A 23,574-nucleotide genomic window follows, 5' to 3' on the forward strand; every position below is an offset into this window, starting at 1 on the left:
AGAGTGACGGTGAATGAGGTTGGAGAGCCACGATGAAGGGGTTGACAGTACCATGGTGAAGTAGGTGGCAGAGTGACAGGGAACGAGGTGACAGAGAGACAGTGAAGGAGGTGACAGAGAGATGGTGAATGAGGTGGCAGAGCGAGGCGGAAGGAGAGAGGGAGAACGACAGTGAAGGAGGTGGGTGAGTGACGGTGAAGTAGATGGCAGAGTGATGGTGAATGAGGTGCCAGAGCGAGGCGGAAGGAGAGAGGGAGAATGACAGTGAAGGAGGTGGGTGAGTGACGGTGAAGGAGGTGGTAGAGAGACGTTGAAGGAGGTGGCAGAGTCACGGTGAAGGAGGTGGCAGAGCCGCCGTGAAGGAGGTGGCAGAGCGATGGTGAGGGAGGAGGCAGAGTGACAGTGAAGGAGTTGGCAGAGTGACGATGAAGGAGGTGGCAGAGTGATGGTGGAGGAGGCAGAGTGAGGCGGAAGGAGAGAGGCAGAACGACAGTGAAGGAGGTGGGTGAGTGACGGTGACATAGGTGGCAGAGTGACGGTGAAGTAGGCAGCAGAGTGACGGTGAAGGAAGTGGTAGGGTGACAGTGGATGAGGTGGCAGAGCCACGGTGAAGGAGGTGGCAGAGCCATGGTGAAGGAGGTGGCAGAGCCACGGTGAAGGAGGTGGCAGAGTGATGGTGAAGGAGGTGCCAGAGCGAGGTGGAAGGAGAGAGGGAGAACGACAGTGAAGGAGGTGGGTGAGTGACGGTGAAGTAGGTGGCAGAGCGACGGTGAAGGAGGTGGCAGAGCCACGGTGAAGGAGGCAGGAGAGCCACAGTGAAGGAGTTGGCAGTACCACGGTGAAGTAGGTGGCAGAGCGACAGAGAACGAGGTGACAGAGCGACGGTGAACGAGGTGTCAGAGTAACGGTGAACGGGGTGACAGAGCGACAGTGAAGGAGGTGGCAGAGCCACGGTGAATGAGGTGGCAGAGCGATGGTGAAGGAGGTGGCAGAGAGACGGTGAAGGAGGTGGCAGAGTCACGGCGAAGGAGGTGGCAGAGCCGCCGTGAAGGAGGTGGCAGAGTGATAGTGAAGGAGGTGGCAGAGCCACGGTGAAGGAGGTGGCAGAGTGATAGTGAAGGAGGTGGCAGAGCCACGGTGAAGGAGTTGGCAGAGCGACAGTAAAGGAGGTGGCAGAGCGACGGTGAACGGGGTGACAGAGCCACGGTGAATAAAGTGGCAGAGAGACAGTGAATGAGCTGAGCTCTTGATATCAATCCAAATAAAAGCTTGTCACAGCTCGGATGTTAGTTAACAACTGAATCAATCCTTAAATCATGTCTCACCAATAGTAGGAATTTCCTTGTTTTGAAATTGACAAGCTATACTGTTCTCTTTTCTTTGGAAAGAAGACTTAGCCAGATAATGGTGCAATGATGAGCTAGCTGTAAATGATCAACTAGGAGGCTTGACATTTTAACTGAGCTTAATCAAAACAAACATTTTACATTAAGTGTGGCAGAGCCACGGTGAAGGAGGTGGGAGAGCGACGGTGAAGGAGGTGGGAGAGCGACGGTGAAGGAGGTGGGAGAGCGACGGTGAAGGAGGTGGGAGAGCAACGGTGAAGGAGGAGGCAGAGCCATGTTGAAGGAGTTGGCAGAACCACGGTGAATGAGGTGACAGAGCAATGGTGAAGGAGGTGGTAGAGCCACGGTGAACGAGGTGACATAGCAACGGTGAAGCAGGTGGTAGAGCCACGGTGAAGGAGGTGGGAGAGCCATGATGAAGGGGTCGGTAGTACCACGGTGAAGTAGGTGGCAGAGCAACAGAGAACGAGGTGACAGAGCGACAGTGAAGGAGGTGGCAGAGCCACGGTGAATGAGGTGGCAGAGCGATAGTGAAGGAGGTGGCAGAGTGACGGTGAAGGAGTTGGCAGAGTGATGGTGAAGGAGGTGTCAAAGCGAGGCGGAAGGAGAGAGGCTGAACGACAGTGAAGTAGGTGGCAGAGTGACGGTGAAGGAGGTGGCAGAGCCACAGTGAGGGAGGTGGCAGTACCACGGTGAAGTAGGTGGCAGAGCGACAGAGAATGAGGTGACAGAGCGACGGTGAATGAGGTGGCAGATCCACGGTAAAGGAGGTGGCAGAGCCACGGTAAACGAGGTGGCAGAGCAACGGTGAACGAGGTGACAGAGCCATGGTGAATGAGGTGGCAGAGCCACGGTGAAGGAGTTGGAAGAGCCATGATGAAGGGGTTGGCAGTACCACGGTGAAGTAGGTGGCAGAGCGACAGAGAATGAGGTGACAGAGCGACGGTGAACGGGGTGACAGAGCGACAGTGAACGAGGTGACAGAGCAACGGTGAAGCAGGTGGCAGAGCCACAGTGAAGGAGGTGGCAGAGCCACGGTGAAGGGGTTGGCAGTACCATGGTGAAGGAGGTGACAGAGTGACGGTGAAGGAGGTGACAGAGTGACGGTGAAGAAGGTGGCAGAGCCACAGTGAAGGAGGTGGCAGAGCCACGGTGAAGGAGATGACAGAGTGACGGTGAAGGAGGTGACAGAGTGACGGTGAATGAGGTTGGAGAGCCACGATGAAGGGGTTGACAGTACCATGGTGAAGTAGGTGGCAGAGTGACAGAGAATGAGGTGACAGAGCGATGGTGAACGAGGTGACAGAGCAACGGTGAAGCAGGTGGCAGAGCCACGGTGAAGGAGGTGGCAGAGCCATGGTGAAGGAGGTGGCAGAGCCACGGTGGAGGAGGTGGCAGAGCTGCCGTGAAGGAGTTGGCAGAGTGATGGTGAAGGAGGTGCCAGAGCGAGGCGGAAGGAGAGAGGGAGAACGACAGTGAAGGAGGTGGGTGAGTGACGGTGAAGTAGGTGGCAGAGTGACGGTGAAGGAGGTGACAGAGCCACGGTGAAGGAGGCAGAAGAGCCACGATGAAGGGGTTGGCAGTACCACGGTGAAGTAGGTGGCAGAGCGACAGAGAACGAGGTGACAGAGCGACGGTGAACGAGGTGTCAGAGCGACGGTGAACGAAGTGTCAGTGTGACGGTGAACGGGGTGACAGAGCGACAGTGAAGGAGGTGGCAGAGTCACGGTGAAGGAGGTGGCAGAGCCGCCGTGAAGGAGGTGGCAGAGCGATAGTGAAGGAGGTGGCAGAGCGATGGTGAGGGAGGAGGCAGAGTGACAGTGAAGCAGTTGGCAGAGTGACAGTGAAGGAGTTCGCAGAGTGATGGTGAAGGAGGTGCCAGAGCGAGGCGGAAGGAGAGAGGCAGAACGACAGTGAAGGAGGTGGGTGAGTGACGGTGACGTAGGTGGCAGAGTGACGGTGAAGTAGACAGCAGAGTGACGGTGAAGGAAGTGGTAGGGTGACAGTGGATGAGGTGGCAGAGCCACGGTGAAGGAGGTGGCAGAGCCACGGTGAAGGAGGTGGCAGAGTGATGGTGAAGGAGGTGCCAGAGCGAGGCGGAAGGAGAGAGGGAGAACGACAGTGAAGGAGGTGGGTGAGTGACGGTGAAGTAGGTGGCAGAGCCATGGATAAGTAGGTGGCAGAGCGACGGTGAAGGAGGTGACAGAGCAACGGTGAAGGAGGTGGCAGAGCCATGGTGAAGGAGGTGGCAGAGCCACGGTGAAGGAGGCAGGAGAGCCACAATGAAGGAGTTGGCAGTACCACGGTGAAGTAGGTGGCAGAGCGACAGAGAACGAGGTGACAGAGCGACGGTGAACGAGGTGTCAGAGTAACGGTGAACGGGGTTACAGAGCGACAGTGAAGGAGGTGGCAGAGCCACGGTGAATGAGGTGGCAGAGCGATGGTGAAGGAGGTGGTAGAGAGACGGTGAAGGAGGTGGCAGAGCCGCCGTGAAGGAGGTGACAGAGCGATAGTGAAGGAGGTGGCAGAGCGATGGTGAGGGAGGAGGCAGAGTGACAGTGAAGGAGTTGGCAGAGTGACGGTGAAGGAGTTGGCAGAGTGATGGTGAAGGAGGAGGCAGAGCGAGGCGGAAGGAGAGAGGCAGAACGACAGTGGATGAGGTGGCAGAGTGACGGTGAAGGAGTTGGCAGAGTGATGGTGAAGGAGGTGGCAGAGTGATGGTGAAGGAGGAGGCAGAGTGACAGTGAAGGAGTTGGCAGAGTGACGGTGAAGGAGTTGGCAGAGTGATGGTGAAGGAGGTGGCAGAGTGATGGTGAAGGAGGAGGCAGAGCGAGGCGGAAGGAGAGAGGCAGAACGACAGTGGATGAGGTGGCAGAGTGACGGTGAAGGAGGTGGGAGAGCCACGGAGAAGTAGGTGGCAGAGTGATGGTGAATATGGTGGCAGAGCGACAGTGAAGGGGCTGGCAGAGTGATGGTGAAGGAGGTGCCAGAGCGAGGCGGAAGGAGAGAGGGAGAATGACAGTGAAGGAGGTGGGTGAGTGACGGTGACGTAGGTGGCAGAGTGACGGTGAAGGAGGTGGTAGGGTGACAGTGGATGAGGTGGCAGAGCCATGGTGAAGGAGGTGGCAGTGTGATGGTGAAGGAGGTGGCAGAGTGATGGTGAAGTAGGTGATACCGTTCTCATGCCATAGCCTCGTCAAATACAATGCTGGTTTTCCATCTGCCTTTTTAGTCTGGGACAACAACAAAAGCAATGTGCATTTATATAGCGCTTATAAAACAGTAAAAAGTCTTAAGGTGTTTCACAGGAGAAAATATCAGACAGAAATTTGACCTGATTCTAATCTGTGCTGCAGCCTATTTTCTGTTCCCTAAAGGTAAGTTATTGATCTTGAGGTATAGGACAGTTAGTACTAAAAATAATAAGTGATAAACAGAGAGGTAGGAGAGAGTAAAATAGAAGAGTGCATCTTTCCAGACTTTTGCTGGATCTTAGTGATGGGAATTGATTGACAGACTCTGCAAATACATGTCAAGCCTGGATCCTTATCTTATTTAGCTGCAGTACTTGAATCCAAATATAAAACCAAACAAGTGTATGTATGGGTCACATAATCACAGGGCTTTAAAATCATCATACGTTTGTACTTAACTTTTGCACAGGCTTTGTTTTTTTCAACTCTAGTAATCAGTGTACCTGAATATGTTTCTGAAGTGGCTGAGTGGTCCAGCGAAGGCTCCAGGCTGGGAAAAGATGTACAGATAGGCTTCAATCTCATCCGCAGTCATCTTGCAGCCATTTGTCCTAATGCCTGTGCTCTGACTTGTGAATAAGTACTTCAACACCTAGAACACAAACATAACCATATTTTGTGGCAGTCACATTATTTCTGTCTAATTCCTGGCTGATTCTGTTTTCTTTTCTCCCAGTCTTTAAGGGATAGTTACTGATTTTATGTGACAGTATAAACAGGTGATAATTAGTTGGCAGCCCATTCTGCATCTCCCCTGAATTTTATTTCCATTGAAGTCAACAGGAGTCAAACTGGAACGAGACGTGGAACAGGTTTCTGGCTTACAATCACGCGTTTTACTTTTGCACAAAGTTAAGATCTGTCCCTAGGTCTTCTTGCACCACAAGTTACTTGCATGCCTTTCCTAATAATGCGCCTGAGTGTACACTATATGACTAACACAAAATAACTGTAAATATGTGTCCTGCAGGTAGTGTGGCACCCAGCAAAACTGGTCCCACTTGGATGGTTGAGAATACATAATGAGGAAGTAACTTACTCAAAGCTTAGGTAAACTAGATTAGTTAACGGATGTGGTCTGAACTCCAAGATTAAATGGCAGGCACAAACTTAACACTATTCCTAATAACTTTGTTGTTATTGACATTCAAAACTAATGCAATAATTGTATTAAATGAAGACTATGAGTATCTTCTTGCATTTCATCATCCAGGGTAACACAGTCACACAACTTACTGCTGGATAAAATAAATAGGAAACGTTACTGTGTTAAAACTATGAAAGAATTATATTCAGTATATGCTTAAAAACTTTAAAGGCTCTCTCAACCAGTTCACTTACATCTGGATCATTGCTCACCTTGAAATCACTTATTGTAAGAACAAATTCAGGAAGCCATGGCACTTGGAAAAAGAAAAAGTAACTTGACTTTATCAGCTGGGAGGGATGTCGTACCATGTAATCTGAGAAAAGATATTTCAATGAATTTCTTTCACGTTTTAAAAAAATGTATAATGTTGTTTTTCGTAAAGTACATTCAACACAGAATCTCATCTTCGGTGACTTAACTTGGATCTGCTCCAGTGGCAGAGAACTGGGCGCACTGCCCACATCGCTGTTCCAATTCGTTAAATCCTTGACATTTATTACTAAAGACCAGATTCAACATTAGCCAATTACTTTAAATCTGTGCCCGCTGGTTACTGACGTTTCTGCTAAGGGAATTCGGTCCTTCCTCTCCACTCCATTTCGGCCCTTCATAATTTTCTGATCCACAATGAAATCTCTCCTTAGCCTTCTCTGTTCCAAAGAAAACAACCCCAGGCTATCCAACCTTTCCTCATGGTAAAAATTCACCTGTTCTGGTGAAAATTTCAGAAACATCCTCTCTAACACCCAATTGCATCATTGGACTCCAACATTCAAACATTTATCAGGTCCCCACTTGCCTCCCCTCCACAACGTAACTATAGGCACCTTAATCTCATGATCTGGAAAAATCTGCAGCCCTCTTCATGGTATCTAAATGTATTTTAAACAACTATAAGATTTTATCCTATACTGAATGCCATTCAACATGTTACCTTTGCATGCAGAATAATCTCCCACTATTATTGCTAAATTTGCTTTTTGATATTTTAAAGCTATTCTCCCATGTCTGCGATGACCAGAACTAAACACAATACTCTAGCTGTGGCCTAACTAGTGTTTTATACAGTTTTAGCATTAACCTGCCTGCTCTTATGTTCTATGCCTTGACTATTAAAGGGAAGTATCCCACATACCTTCTTTTTTTCTACTTGTCCTGCTACCTCAAGGGATCTGTAGACATTCAATCCAGTGTCCTCTGTTCCCCTCCGCTGTATACACTATAATCCTACCATTTGTGTATTTTCTTGCCTCTTTGCCCCCCCCAAATGCAATGCCTCACACTTCTCCAGATAGAACCCCATTTGCCACTCTTCCACCCACCTTGACCAGTCCGTTGATATCTTCCTGTAGTCTATAGCTTTCTTTCTCACTATCAACCACACAATCATTTTTTGTTTCATCTGAAAACTTCTTAACCACCCTCAATTTAAGTCTAAATCATTAATAAATACCATGAACAGCAAGGGACTGGAGATGTGCAGAATTCCTCTGGAAATAATGTTCCAAAACACAAAAACACCTATTGACCATTAGTCCTTTCTTCCAGCTACCAAGCTAATTTTGGATTCAAGTTGCCACTTTTACTTGAACCTGTGAGCTTTAACTTTGCCAAATGAGACTTTGTCAAAAGCACTGCTAAAATACATGTTCTACATCAAACTTGCTACCTCCATTGTTACCTCCTCAAAAAATCAAATCAAGTTACTCAGACAGGACCTTCCCTTTAACAGTCCTTGCTGACTGTTCTTTATAAATCCATGCCTTTCTAAATGACCAGTAATATTTTCAATGCCTATCACCATAGCATTGTAAAATTATGGCTAAACCTGTACTATTTCCTCCCTTTTTTTCATTAATTCAAGAGATGTGGGCAGTGCTGGCTGGGCCAGTATTTATTGCCCATCCCTAATGGCCCTTGAGAAGGTGGTGGTGAGTTGCCAGCTTGAACCGCTGCAGTCCATGTGGTGTAGTTACATGCACAGTGCTGTTAGGAAGGGAGTTCCAGAATTTTGACCCAGCGACAGTGAAGGAGCATGATATATTTCCAAGTCAGGGTGGAGAGTAGCTTGGAGGGGAACTTCCGGGTGGTGGTGTTCCCAGATATCTGCTGCCCTTGTCCTTGCTTCCCTTAATAGTCTGAGATTCATTTCATCCAGACCTGGTAATTTAGATAATATTTCCTCTCTTACTGTGTTTATCCATTACAGCCTTAGTCCAAACATGGACAAAAGAGCTGAACTTCAGAGATGAAATCAGAGTGACTGCCCTTGACATCAAGGCATCATTTGACCGAGTGTGGCATCACGGAGTCCTAGCAAAACTGGAGCCAATGGGAATCAGGAGGAAAACTATCCGCTGGCTGGAGTCATACCTAGCATAAAAGAAGATGGTTGTGGTTGTTGGAGGTCAATCATCTCAGTTCCAGGACATCACTGCAGAAGTTCCTCAGGGTAGTGCCCTCAGTCTAACCATCTTCAGCTGCTTCATCAATGTCCTTCCTTCCATCATAAGGTCAGAAGTGGGGATGTTCACTGATGATTGCACAATGTCCAACACCATTTGCGACTCCTCAGATACTGAAGCAGTCCATGTCCATTTGCAGCAAGTCCTGGACAATATCCAGGCTTGGGCTGACAAGTGGCAAGTAACATTCGCGCCACACAAGTGCCAGGCAATGACCATCTCCAACAAGTAAGAATCTAACCGTCACCCCTTGACATTCAATGGCATTACCACTGCTGAATCCCCAAATATCAACATCCGTTGACTAGAAACTGAACTGGACTAGCCATATAAATGCTGCGACTACAAGAGCAGGTCAGAGGCTAGGATTCTTGTGGCAAGTAACTCACCTTTTGACTCCCCAAAGCCTGTTCACCATCTACAAGGCACAAGTCAGGAGTATGATGGAATACTCTCCACTTGCCTGGATGAGTGCAGCTCCAACAACACTCAAGAAGCTTGATACCATCTAGGACAAAGCAGACCAGCTTGATTGGCACCCCATCCACAAACATTCACTCCCTCCACCATCAACGCACAGTGGCAGCAGTGTGTACCATCTACAAGATGCACTGCAGCAACTCATCAAGCCTCCTTAGACAGCACCTTCCAAACCCACAAAAATGGCCATCTAGAAGGAGAAGGGCATCAGACACATGGGAACACCACCACCTGGAAGTTCCCCTGCAACCCACTCAACATCCTGACTTGGAAATATATCGCCGTTCCTTCACTGTCGCTGGGCCAAGATCCTGGAGCTCCCTCCCTAACAGCACTGTGGATGTACCAGTGATTGCAGCGGTTCAAGAAGGGAGCTCACCACCACCTTCACAAGGGCAACTGGGGTTGGGCAATAAATGCTGCCCCTAGCCAGCGATGCCCACTTTGCATGAATTAATAAAGAAAAATCTGTATGAGGGACCTGGTGTAGACCAATACGTTTCCCTCATGGACTATGTGTGAGCCGTCCTACTCTGTGCTGCATCAGGAATTCCTGCTTTAGGCTCCATTTAGCTTGATATATTTTTAGCTTATAAGGAAGCTCCAAAGTTTGCAGAAACTGCTCTTCAGTTTTCTTCATCATTTAAAATGTTGTTTTAACATGCAAATCCATGTCAGAACAAAACTAGGAATTCTGCTTACAGCACCTTCAATGAAGTTTGTCATGGTAATAGCTGATTGTGATTGTGCACTCCAGTATTAAATACTGTATGGTATTCTGTGCTGTAAACGGGGTCACCTGACCTGTGGGTTGACGGTCAGATAGCACATTGTCTTGATAGAATTCAGATACTGCAGGTATGTGTTTATGTTAGGAAAATGTGTTATCAATAAAGTTAGCTCAGCTACGATGTCGACGGCCTGTGTGCATCATTAAAACAAGAAACAAGACGTGGTGTCAGGAGTAAACTAAATGCAACATTGGAGGTTCTGAAACCACCGACAGAGCTCAGTTTGGAGGATAATATCAGTGAAAACTGGAGGAGGTTCCAACAGCGCCTCAAGCTCTACCTCACAGCGATGGGCAGTGATAAAAAAGACCCTCAAGCACAGTCTTCAATATTTCTTCATGTAGCAAGGGAAGAGGTCCTTGAAGTCTATAACACATTCATGTTTGAAAGTGATGAGAAATGAAATGACTTGAAAGAGAAATAATGGAAAAATTTGAAGCCTACTGCAGCCCTAAGAAAAACATCACATGAAAGATACCTATTTTTTACGTGCACACAAGGCAGTGACAACATTAGTCAATAGTGTGCTGAGAAAACAAGCTAAATTAAGTGAATTTGGAGAGTCTGAATGATCACTCATCTGAGATAGAATCATTTGCAGGATCGCAAATGACTCTCTGAGAGAACGGCTTTTGAAAGTAGTTGAGTGCACGATAGAGAAAGCAATAAATATCTGCAGAATGTAGAAACAACAAAATGCTAGATTAAACAGATGACAGAAGATGTTAAACTGCACACAATCAAGCAGTTATATGCAGTTAAACAGAAACAGCCCCGGGAAAGAACAAATAGACAGCCTGAAGGTAAAAAGAACAAAACTGCTATTAAAACATTTAAATGCAGCTGATGCAGAACAGAGCATTTACCACATAGTTGTCCAGCCTACGGAAAGCAGCATAAGAACTGTGATAAACTAAATCACTTCGCTAAGATGTGTAAATCGAAGAAAGTGCACACAATTGCAGATGATGACACAGATACTGAAACTGAACTTTTTGTTGGTGAAGTAACAACAAATTCCAAAGACAACGAATGGAAAGTTGATTTAAAAATTGCCAACATAATGGTGAATTTCAAGCTTGACACAGGTGCACAAGCAGATGTCATTCCCGTCAGCCTGTATCATAAGATAAAGAAAGAAAAACAGCTAACTAAAACAAAAATGAAGCTGTCTACTTACACAGGTGAAAACATTGCTGTTGAAGGCACGTGCACACTTAAACTACCAAAAACAATCTCAAGCACTTCCATTCACAGTGTGAAAACTGATGCAAAACCCATTCTTGGAATCAAAGCTTGTGAAAATCTGAAGCTAATCAAGAGAATAGTGACTGTCACCACTGATGACATCCTGAGCGAGTATAAAGATGTGTTCCAGGGGATTGGCTGCCTAAAAGGAGAACACACCATCAAGACTCATGAAACTGTGACACCCAAAATACACCCACCCAGGAAAGACCATAAGACCATAAAACCATAAGACATAGGAGCAGAAATTAGGCCATTCGGCCTATCGAGTCTGCTCCGTCATTCAATCATGGCCGATAAGTTTCTCAACCCCATTCTCCTGCCTTCTCCCCATAACCTTTGATCCCCTTACCAATCAAGAACCTATCTATCTCAGTCTTAAATACACTCAATGACCTGGCCTCCACAGCCTTCTGTGGCAATGAATTCCATAGGCACCAGTAATGCTGAGAGATCAACTGAAAGCAGAGTTGGACAAAATGGAGAAACTTCACATCATCAAGAAAGTTGATGAACCGACAAAGGTTAATCCAATTGTAACTGTAGAAAAATCAGATGGGAGTCTGCCTGGATCCCAGAGACCTAAACCAGGCATTACCAGCTGCCTACAGTAGAAGAGATCACGTGCAAGCTAGGTGATGCTAAATACAATTCACTCCTGGATGCGAGTTCAGGCTTCTGGCAGGTCAAGCTGGATGAACACAGTTCCTATCTCTGTACCTTCAACACACCATTCAGGCGATACAGGTTTTTATGCTTACCTTTTAGTATTAATTTAGTTCCGGAGGTGTTCCACAGGACAGTGAAGCAGGTGTTTGAAGGGTTGGAGGGTGTGGAATCCTATATTGGCGATATGCTGGTCTGGGGAGCCTCACGATAAGAGCACGACCATAGACTGAGGCTGGTGCTGGCCAGAGCTAGAGAAAGGAACCTCAAGTTGAAGAAGGAAAAGTGCAGAATAGGTCTTCATGAAATCGAGTACTTGGGACATGTGCTAATGAGTGAGGGACTGAAGCTGGACCACAGTAAAATCGAAGCAGTCATGAACATGCCACCCTCAGAATGTAAGAAAGATTTGGAGAGGTTTTTTGGGAATGGTGACCTTTTTTGGGAAATTCATTCTGAACATGTCAGACCTGACAGCACCTCTCAGAGAACTTCTACAAAACAATGTGTAACGGCACTCAGAACAAAGTCACCAGGAAGCTTTGACTATTTTGAAGAGAACACTGACCCAGGCACCAGTGTTATGTATTACGATGTAAATCAGTCCTGCAAGATCTCAGTGGATGCTTTAAAGCCTGGCCTGGGGGCTGTCCTCTTGCAAACTGAGGCACCGGTGACATACTTCAAAGATAATGACTGAAACACAGCAGCGGTATGTCCAAATAGAGAAACAAATGCTAGCAAATATGATTGGTCTGGAACGCTTCCATTAGTTTGTCTATGGCAAAGACATGGAGGTAGAGTCTGATCATAAGCCTTTGGAAGCTGTACTTAAAAAGCCCCTGAACTGTGCACCACCAAGAATCCAAAGATTACTCATGCGTCTGCAGAAGTACCAGGTCAGAGTTAAATACAAACCAGGTAAGGAAATGTACAGCACAGACACTCTGTCACATGCAGGAGGAAGAGGATAAAGAAACGGAATCACATGTTCACACGCTGACAAAGAACTTACCTGTGGCTGTAACCAAACTGGATGAGATCAGGAAAGCGACCAAGAATGACGCCACTCTGAGAAAACTGCAGCAGATTGTGCCAACTGGCTGACCCACACATCGGTGCGGAGCCCCTTCTACTGTACAAGAGTACTGGAACTTTTGTGAGGAACTTCATGGAGCAGAAGGAATACTTTACAAGGGAGAGGAAAGATCATAATTCCTGCAACACTGAGGAGAGAAATGCTGCAGCACATACATGAAAGTCACCTCGGCATAGAAACACGCGGGAGAAGAGTTCGAGATGTATCGGCCTGGAATAGGAGCACAAATTGGGGAAATGATGAATGCAATGTGCCAAAAGTACAGTAAATCGCAATAAAAACCACACAGTGTTCCAGAGAGGCCCTGGCGGAAAATTGGAGTGGACTTGTTCACATCTGACAACAGTGAGTACCTACTAGCAGTAGATTATTACTCCAAGTTTTTTTGAGTCCATGCGGCTGAGAAATGATAGTAAGAGCATCACTGTAATAAATCATTTAAAATCAATTTTGCTCACCATGGCATAGCTGTGCTCACCTCAGATAGCGGTCCAGAATTCTCGGGCACTGAGTTTTGCAAATTTTCAGAGGACTGGGAGTTTTGCCAGACTACATCAAGTCCCAAATATCCATAATCCAATGGAATGGTGGAATGGACTGTGCAGACCTTAAAACACAAATTGAAGGCGGCAAAGGCAGATGGAAGAGACCCCTACCTGACTCTGCTGGATTTCAGGAATACTCTATTAGATGGCATTGGATCACCTCCAGCACAGCTCCCAATGGGGAGATGACTAAGCACTAAGCTTCCACTGCACCCCAGCTGTTATTTCCACAGCTAGTAGGACCTGCTCAAATTGAGACAGCAGAAGCAGCAACAGTACTTTGATCAAGGTGCCCAACCTCTGCTTGACCTGAGTACGGGACAGACGGTGAGGATTCAGCATGAAGGGATCTGGAATTTTGCTGTTGTCACAGGAATTACAGGAGAACCAAGGTCTTACATGGTGCAGACTCCCAAACAGATAACAGCACAGGAGAAACCAGAAATTCTTAAGGAAAACAAGTGAAACACAACCCTGCTCCGAACCAGAAAGTGGAGCTGAAGATCAAAAACCAGAATGCACCAGTGAAGAAACAGATAACCAATCAAAGCCTGAGAGCCCCGAAAACTATCCAAGGGGTGATAATGACTCAGAGCTGGAGAAAGACCCTTGTTCTTCAAAATCACCTCTGTCACCATTCAGAACATCCAGTGTAAGAATTGTGAAAAAACCAGAGATGAGTAAAAGACAAAACAGACTGATCAAAACAGAGTGATAAAGAATAGATAAGGGTTCTTGAGTTATATAAAAGTTTCCAAAAAAAGGCGAATGACTTGATAATAGTTGACTGTGGTTGTGGACTCCAGTATTAGATACTATACAGTACTCTGTACTATATAGAGGGTCACCTGACCTGGAGGCTGAAGGTCATTTCTTACATGTTGAACCTGTCTTGACAGTTCAGTTACTGCAGATGTGTGTTCATGTTAGGAAAATGTGTTATCTATAAAGTTAGCTCAGCTACACTGTCGATGGCCTGTGTGCATCTTTAAAACAAGAAATAAGACAAAGTTGTTAATAAATATTAGTGGACAGCAGAAGGTCCACAAGAGATCCCTGGAGGATTCCATTGGTTTGGAACGCCAAGATAAAACTATCACCATTGATAGCTATGGTTTCTCTGCATTATTGAACTAATCAATAATCTAGCTTTGACTTAGAAACATTAATAATTAATTCACAGTTCATTTAGCTTTAACTAAACTAATCAGGAAGAACCTATGTCATACAATTATCTAGGGTATTAATTTCCTCAGCGCACTGATTAATAGATTAGCGTTACATCCCCAACTGTGCTGTTTTAACACAATTTTAACCCATTTAAAATAAACAGGTGGATGAAAACAGCACAGGCAGGAAATCTCAGTGAGCATAAGCGAGAGGAAATCATACCCCCTAATGTATATCTAATTATTCCTTCTCATTTGACGTCTTTGCAGCTTTTACATTGCAGGCTAGGCTATGTGCATTTCTTAACTGGGGCTTTTCCATTAAAAGAAGCACTTAATTAGATGCAGATTAACACTCATCCATTCAGCATAAAGAGCAACAAAGCAAATCTGTTTCTCACTATGGGTCTGCTTTACTTTGAGAGATTCCTAACGTGCAAACAACAGTGCACAATAGGTCCCGAATTCATTTAATACTCTGATTAACCTCAAAAACAAGGACATAAATCAGATTCTGTTTGACATCAGCAAAAACATTTTTCAGATATTTATATACTGTGCATATTGTAAGCATGTTGCCATGGTGCTACTCTATTTGTCCTTGACTGATGAAAACAGATTTGAAATAATCTCTCTTTTTTTGGAAGCAGGAATGAAATAATTCAGGAAAGCAAACCTCTACTGCGAAGGAACAAAGAGGATGCCGTGCTATTTCTGTAGCAGTAAAAATGTGCAAATTGCATTTTGCCTGATGCATAAACTTGGAGCCTCGCTGCCCATTATTTTCTATGACAGTTTCTCCTTTTTAGACTGCAGAGGATGGAATCCAGCTATTGGCAGCTGAAGCAGCCATCTTTTAAAGGCATTGGATTAATGGTACCCCACAGAGGACTGATGTTATGGGGCAAACGGTGAATTTTCTTAATGAAACCAACTTTTAGTTTTGATTACAGGGAGAAAACAGCCTTAGAACTTCTGCTGTGGTGTTACAGGCCCTCAACTTGATGAAAGCACCCTGATGAAATTCTAGCAGGCTGAAGTAAAGGTTGGTCAGATACTGACACAGCTGAGGTAGTTATTAGATTAGTCAGAATACAAAATGGTGAAGAGAAAATATGAGGCATTGTCTCCAGGTTCTGTGAACCCAATGTATCATCGGCAACAATGATACGCAAACCTGAACCAGACAATATTCGGCCTGATTTTAACTCTGGGTTTTGAATGGGCCCGAGCCTTGCCCATCATTTCAGGCAGAGATATTAGCCCCGATTTTAACGTGGTGTGTTACTGCAGCGCATGTGAGCCAGGGTGGACAGGAAGTGGCCATGACAGCACCAGGATGAGTCTCGAGTTATTTTAACACAGTGACATGCCCCAGGACAGATTCCTGCCTGACCACTGTGGGAATTGTTGGAATTTCATGTGGTAGTGGGCTGCCCCTGGGGTCCTGACGACGTTGGCCCTAGCTAAGGGTGGCTATCGGGGAGATCACGGGTGGGGGAAGGGAAGGGCTGCACAGCCCCGGACATTTGCTTGTAGGATCTGGATGGGCATTTCTGTTCCCAACAAGGAATTTTTAATCTCCATACCTGAGGGTATCCTGGCCCCACTCCTGCTTGCTGCCAAATTTCACTAGCGGGCTTGGCACTGGGCATCACTTGTACCATGGGCCGTTAATGACGGGGTGCTAATTGCATCATAGGACTCCGACATTTAAACATTTATGAGGTCCTCGCCTGCCTCTCCTCCACAACATAATTACAGGCACCCTAATGTCACATTCTAGAAAAATCTGCAGCCCCCTTCAAGGATCTAAATATAATTTAAACACCTACAAGGTTTTCACCTGCGTTACTCTATATTGAATGCCATCCGGCATGTCACCCTTTGCATGCAGAAGAATCTATTGTTACTAAATTTGCCTTTTGACATTTTGAAGCTATCCTCCCATGTCTGCTGAGAGGTTTATCTTAAAGTAATGGTCTGGATTTACTTTGCATCAGTGTTATAAAATGGAGTATTTTCCACAATCATTGCCATGCAGAATAGTATTTTGTGTTGTACTTTTTTTACTCACCTAATATTGTATTTGCGACAGAGGTCTATACATTTTTGCATACTAAGGAGATTAAGCAATATGGAGATAGTGCAGGAAGGTGGAGTTGAGATAGAACATCAACCATAATCTTGTTGAATGTTGGAGCAAGCTCGAAAGGCCAAATAGATAACTCCAGCTCCTACTTCTTATGTTCTTTAAATTGTCTGGTGCTGTTATATTTTGTATTAAGAATAATTTAATTGCTCAAATCCTAGTTGTGAACTGTAAGGATCTGCCAAACTGGGAACCTTAATAAAACAAAAATCTTTTTAGAAACAATTTTGAAATAGAAACTAATTAACACTGAATTCAAATACAAAGGAATCATGAGGAAGACAAGAAAGGAGGGATGAATCATTAGAGAATGTCTGAGTTGAACTGAGTCCCATTGTTGAAACCGTGATAATTAGATTCTACGCATCTGCTCTAAGAGAAAGTGGATAATAGTAGGTGAATGTCTAGGATGGCAGGACATTATAATAAAGAAATGGGATAGAAATAGAACTAAACTCCATCTGGGGAACAGTGCTTCAAAACTTCTAAAGGAAGATGCATCAAATATTTGCATTCCATTCTGAGGAAGAGAAACTAGAGAAATATCAATCCCAAATCAAAACCTTTGCAGATAGATGGTCTAACCTGGGTTGGAATAACTTGGGGAAAAATCAGCAGGTGAAGAAGAATGAAGACTTTGCTTCTAATTAAATCAGTCTTAATTGTGAAAGCTTATACATGCAGCCAAAACAGCTGCAAAATCAGCAGAATAACAGTGTCTTTGTGATCTTTGCCAGTCTCCGGCTTCAGACAAATTTGGGCCTCATTTAAATGAAGTTGGTGAGCTGTAGGTCCCTGGTTAGGGAAGGTGGGAAATTGACAGGTTCTCACACATAGCTGGCCAGCAGGTCCCAAGACAGGGATGGGGAAGGGAGAAGCAAGTGTGGGGGACGGAGTGAGTGGGGGGATGATCTGAGGTTGTTGAGGAGGTGGGGGATGGTGGCAGTGCAGGGTGGAGTTGAAAGGCACAAACGCACTGACAACTGGTTGGGTTTTTTTGTGGGGCTAGGAATAAAACTCATGCATTTCAAAAAATGATACATTGCCTTTTTATGAGCAGCCTCAAAACTTAAGCACTGTTATTTAAGCCATATACATATATATTATTGGAATCTGTGGACTTTGAGTGCTTTGCAAAAATGGCTGCTACTCATAGGGCAGAATTTTGTCCCTGGTGGGCAAGCTTGGCAGGGGTCAGATGGGGCGGTCGGGATGCCAATCGCTGCGCACGATCAGCACCGGACTGCGATTTCACAATTAAGGCTCGTCCAGCATGAAACGCGAGCAACAGCACTGAGCACTGCCTGTGTGGTTGGGGGGGGGGGGGGGGGGGGGGGGGGGCGCGGGGGGGGGGGTGCAAGAGGGCCGAGCACAAACTTCATGCGTGTGCGCGAGTGAGCGCTTCATAATCTCCCTGAGGCACAAGGCTGCCTCAGGGAGATGAAGTGCTGTTAAAAAAAAAGCAAATAAAAATGTCATGAAACATGTCTCCTCATATGACTCTGTCATATGAGCAGGGACATATGATTAAAGAAAAATTAAAGTTTTTATTTTAATTTTATTTGCTTTTGGAAACCTCATCCTGCCCGTGGATGAGGCTTCCAAAAAAATGCAAAGGCCGCCTTTTTCACCTGTCTGGCAACTGTTAGGTTGGATGGGCAACGAAAAATTGAACTTAATTGATTAATTAATGGCCTTAACAGGCCGATGTCAACACGTCTCATTTCACGTTCGAGCAGGTTGGGTGCATGCCCGCCCACCAAGTGAAAATTTCTGCCCATAGGGACATTACCACCGAACCTAATCTTGGCTTTACTTCCAGACGTATTGCTGAATAATCATTTTCTTATCCCTAACCAACAGATGCTGAAACCTATTGTAGTGCCCCAACCCAAGAGATCAGCCAATGCAGCACCCTCAGGAGGTCACTTGGTCTCTGAGGTTCAAAAACTCATTGGAAAATTCATTCACCCACCACGGGTTCCTGGACATCAATCATTTATCATTAAGTAAACAGTATCAAGTGGCTTAGAATGGGACTTACCACAAAAAGCTGTAGGATGTGGGCAGTTCAAAACGACAATCTTACTTATCATCTCAGGATAATAGATAGCAAAACACCAGGCGATTAATCCACCCCAATCATGGCCAATCAGGACACATTTCTTGTAGCCTGCGCAAAAAGCAAAAGCCAACACCTCGATACATAGAATTGAGAAAATTAATGTAAGGAATTTTGATCAGAAAAATCAAAATCAACTCGATCAGAAAACTGTATAGTGCAAAACCATTCAGTTCTGAAACATCCCATCTCTTTCTAAACCCAAATCATAAATTCCACTTGGCTGAAGGTTTTGTTTTCCATACACTTGGCTTTGTGGTCGTAGCAAGCTGGGCTGTAAAGTATCATTGTGTCGTGGTGCCTCAAAACGCCTGGACAAGTAAAATCAGAACATAGCTTTCCATTAAAAGCTGCTTACTACAGCCAGTACAATAGTTCACTGGTGTTTTAGAATCTTGTTTTTAGATTCTTTAGAATCTAACCTTATCCTTGTGCAGATAATCTTGAGGCCAAATTTAAAATGAGAAAAATATATCAACTGATAAGATAGTTTACAACATGGAAAAGCAAAATAAATCACACAGCCTTCAATAGACCAGGATTTTTCAGTCAGTGGCCAATGACCAGTGTCAAGTATTCATTACAGTTATAATTATCTAGAGATTTTCTGTAGGACTTTGCACTGGAACCTGCAGTGATTAGAGATCCATATCAGTGCAGTGTTCTCTAGAGAGGATTTAAGGTCTTTTTTTATTCTTTCATGGGATGTGGGCATCGCTGACAAGACCAGCATTTGTCGCCCATCCCTAACTACCCTTGAACTGAGTGGCTTGCTAGGCTGTGGGTCTGGAGTCACATGTAGGATAGGCCAGAAAAGGACGGCAGATTTCCTCCCCTAAAGGATATTAGTGAACCAGGTGGGTTTTTAAAACAAATGATGATTATTGTCATGGTCACCATTACTTTATATTCCAGATTTATTAACTGAATTTAAATTCCACCCACTGCCATGTTAGGATTTGAACCCACATCCCCATGGCATTAACCTGGGCCTTTGGATTACTAGTCCAGTGACATTACCAGTACACCATCTGTTTTCGTGAACAGGGAAAGCAACCTTGCAACTCCTGAACCAATCAGATTGAAAATTCCTTACTCTGACACATAGGGCAGGATTTTCCCTTCAGGAGCAGGAAACAGGGAGGGGGTAGGGGGATTCCTTCTACACAGTGGCCTGTCACTGTTCTTCCAACCGGTCAGGTAGAAAGGACCCATGGGCCTACCTGAAACATGGACTTCCAGCCTGCCAATGGGTGCTTGCCTCCGGGCACTCAAATGGTCCCATCAGTAGAGGAAACAAGAGGGTGACTGGAAAATTCCAACCAACCTCCTTTAACTAGACTTAACAAGGCTCTTAACAAGCTAATCAGCTACCCATCACATGCCGGGTAGCCCTGCTGGTCCAGAATCCACTTCTGCTAACTTGGTCGGCAGTGGGAATAGAATTGGGAAACCTTTACAGTGACTATTGCTGGCATTTTCGGGCCCCATCTGCCTTTGTTCCTCCCAATTCCTCGAAAATCCTGACTGTGGAGTCAGAACCAGGAAGTGTAAGTTAGAATATTTAATTCAATGTCAAATCATATAGAAAATGAAATAAATAAAGGGAAAGAAAGACTGGATTAAGCAAAAGAGACAGAAAGATAAAGTTGTTTGAAAAATATTTTAGATGTCCAATAATAATTAAAATCTGAAGGAATGAGACACCACACTTGTAAAAGTTAATTATCAGTGCCAGCTGGATTTGGCAGTAATTAAGGCTTATCACACCTTTAAAATTTTACTTACATCGAAATGCACAAGCTTCAACCTTTTCTGACAAATTTAGTGGATATTTATTATGTAAGTACAGGAACCTCACACTGTTCCATATGTTTCTATCTCTCAGTCTCTCAGCAAGATACTGTTACAGTGAAGCTTCTAGAAGTGCAGGGTAACTTAAACAGCAACTTCCTGATTTCCAAGTTTAACTGCACTAGTATGGTTGCTGGAAGCTGCTGTCTGATTTACACTTTATTAACGTTGAGTGTTGAAAGTCTCTCCTGTATTTTTACTTAAATATGTGGACCATTATTTTCAAACTGAAAATCATAACACCCAAAGATATTTTTTGAATTCCTGTTAAATGCGCTTTAAGGATAAGGATTTCAAAACACACATTTTTCAAAACTAGCAGCAGTCGTCTCCAGCGACCTTAGATTTAATTGTGAAAATCATTGCTAAGACATTTAAAGCCTGAATAAAATTGAGCCTTTATTCCAGTATTTATTTCTTAAATCTCCTTTAAGCATGTGCAAAATATGAGACAACAAACAAATTGGATGGACCTTTTTTGAAACTGAACATTATTAACACCTGCTTAATGGTGAGTAGAAAATCATAATTTTAATGCCAAAGGTGATATTGTCCACATTACTGGCAAACTGTATTTTCCAACAGGAATTTAATACAGTGGTAATAGGTTAAGGCTTGGGAATTGAAGGCAACAATTAAGCCAATTATTATCTTGCTGAGGGTGTTAGAGAAAGGTCACACAGCCTTGGCACAATAAAAGTTTTGCTGAAAACCTACACAGCTTCCTCAGAATTACTGCAGCCTGCTGCACACATACCAAGTATTAAAGGATGTGAATTTTATTTCTGTAATTTCAGTTCAAAATTGAAGATATATTTTAGGATGGAAATAAATAGTTCTGTAGAAAAACAAGACACTTTCCAAGATCGCAGGATAGTTTGGGATGCAAGTGGCTTGCCAACCCACCTTCTGTTCTTCTCAAGTACCAACCTTGCCATCTTACCATTATATCATCAGGCGGGATATAAATTATAATTGAATTATTAAGTCACACTTCACACCTGTGACTCAGTGATAAAAAGGAAGCACACAGTTTCTAAATCTCAGTACTGCTGGTACTTCATTTATCTACGTGCTATATCTAACTGTTTTGAGAATAATTGTCATATTTCACACATTACAGGCTGGATTTTCCCGGACCCACAGAGAGAGGGTTATAGGTGGGTTGTGGGGTGACGGGGGTGGGGTGGGGGGTGCTGGAAAATAGTGGAGAGCTGTGTTGGGGTAGGTCTCGATGCATTCCTGCCGCTGAGGACAGGCGGGCACGGGTTGGGAAGAGGATCGACTGCCGCACTATGCAGCGGGCAGCCAATTCAGGTGATTAAGGCCACATATGGAGATAGCCAGCTTAATGAAGGCAGCCTCCCTGTGGCAGGCTAGGTGGCCATCAGAACCAGAAACTCCATTGATTGGCCTCAGGCATGAAAGACTGAAATGGTGGCCAATCTCGATCTGGCAGTGGGGTCACCCCTCCATTCCATTGGACATTTCGGCATTAATCCTGTTAATTTATGCACTGCACTGCAGCACAGCGAGGGTGCTTCTATGTTGAGATGCCCTCGCGGTCCCCGGCCTACCTCAGTAGTGCCCAACTCTCTCGGTGACGTTGGGCTTGCAGCATCTAAAGCTTGCCTGCCGTCCTTAACAGGACAATGAGCATGGACACTGTTAATTAGGAGGCTGCCTCCCAGAAGATTGCTGAGCAAGTCTCACTGCTGGTGTGTGGGCTCGGGACTCCCATTTGGTCCTGATGTTGGGGTCCCAAAACCCATGGGAAAATCTAGCCCTATACTTTAAAGTATCAAATGTGTTAAAAGTTTTTCCTTTAAGTGTGAGAGTGGGTTAGCTCAGTTGACTAGATGGCTAGAGTTTGGAGCAGAACAATGCCAAACAGCATGGGTTCAATCCTTGCACTGGCTGTGGTAGTTCATGGAGACCTGCCTCCTTTCCTCGTCCTAGGGTTGATGTGGTGTTCCTCAAGCTATATAAACAATTGTCTTTCTCTCTAAGGGAGAGATGCCTATGGGCCTCCTTAGACAATGGCTAATTACCTTTGAAAGTAGCTATTTTATTTGGTTTCTTTCTGACTACAAATTCACAAGCACCTTCCAATCTGCAAACTTCTCTCCCCAAACAGCCATTATACTTGGGCTGACCAATCTAGGTTTTCTTGCAATGAAACTTTGTGGCCTTCGAGAAACAGGAAGAGGAGTCGTTCTGTGCAGGGAGTGAGCGAGGAAAGGAGGGAGGATATCCCTGAGGGAGAAATTTGGGATAGGTCGGGGCAGGGAAATTCATGCAATATGTTCGTTACACATTTTTTCCTTCCTTATGTGTGATATTTTACATTTGTTTATACTAAACGTGCTTCATTTCCTCATAACAGCAAGCAGGTCTTTCTCATGCTTTATGTCCAGCCCCCCACCCGCCAAAGTAATTGAACCTCTTGCCAATCTCAGCCCCTTGAAGGAAAGGTGAAAAGTCGATCTGGTCAGCAATTTGCTGCCTTGCCCTCTTGGTCAAATCAGTGCAAAGTTGTGGGGCAATCTTTAGACTGAGAAGCTCAGCACATCCTTCCACAGTGCTGAACAGTTAGGATCTTGATTTCCCAGTCTCTGATCTTCTTTTCTATGGTGAGAATTGAGTGTTCCCCACTGGAAAAACGTTGGAAGTATAATTCTTATTGGGATGTTACAATTGATTGGTTTCTTTCATTTCTGCCACTGTATGTGACAGAAATGTGATTGCACTGGAGGGGGTGCAGAGGAGATTCACCAGGATGTTGCTTGGGATGAAACATTTAAGTTATGAAGTGAGGTTGGATAGACTTGGGTTGTTTTCATTGGAGCAGAGAAGATTGAGGGGCAACCTGATTGAGATGACAAGATTATGAGGGGCATGGACAGGGTGGATAGGGAGCAGCTGTTCCCCTTAGTTGAAGGGTCAGACACAAGGGGACATAAGTTCAAGGTGAGGGGCAGGAGGTTTAGGGGGGATGTGAGGTAAAACCTTTTTACCCAGAGGGTGGTGACGGTCTGGAATGTGCTGCCTGGGAGGGTGGTGGAGGCGGGTTGCCTCACATCCTTTAAAAAGTACCTGGATGAGCACTTGGCACGTCATAACATTCAAGGCTCTGGGCCAAGTGCTGGTAAATGGGATTAGCTAGGTAGGTCAGGTGTTTCTCACGTGTCGGTGCAGACTCGATGGGCTGAAGGTGTGATTCTGTGATTAGG

At 45.1% G+C, this 23,574-nt stretch overlaps 1 protein-coding gene across 1 annotated transcript in view; it reads right to left on the reverse strand.

The window, feature by feature from the left end:
• Nucleotides 1-23,574, reverse strand: part of ephx4 (epoxide hydrolase 4) — a 56,778-nt gene that overhangs the window by 20,229 nt on the left and 12,975 nt on the right. Inside the window, exons 4-6 of the mRNA XM_041208677.1 lie at nucleotides 18,410-18,538; nucleotides 5,960-6,063; nucleotides 5,044-5,192 (exon numbers count right to left, since the gene is read on the reverse strand). Coding sequence (XP_041064611.1) covers nucleotides 5,044-5,192; nucleotides 5,960-6,063; nucleotides 18,410-18,538 — 382 coding nt within the window. The remainder of the gene's footprint in view (nucleotides 1-5,043; nucleotides 5,193-5,959; nucleotides 6,064-18,409; nucleotides 18,539-23,574) is intronic.

The sequence above is a fragment of the Carcharodon carcharias genome, chromosome 16 (genome assembly GCF_017639515.1).
Source record: "Carcharodon carcharias isolate sCarCar2 chromosome 16, sCarCar2.pri, whole genome shotgun sequence".
Lineage (NCBI taxonomy): Eukaryota > Metazoa > Chordata > Chondrichthyes > Lamniformes > Lamnidae > Carcharodon > Carcharodon carcharias.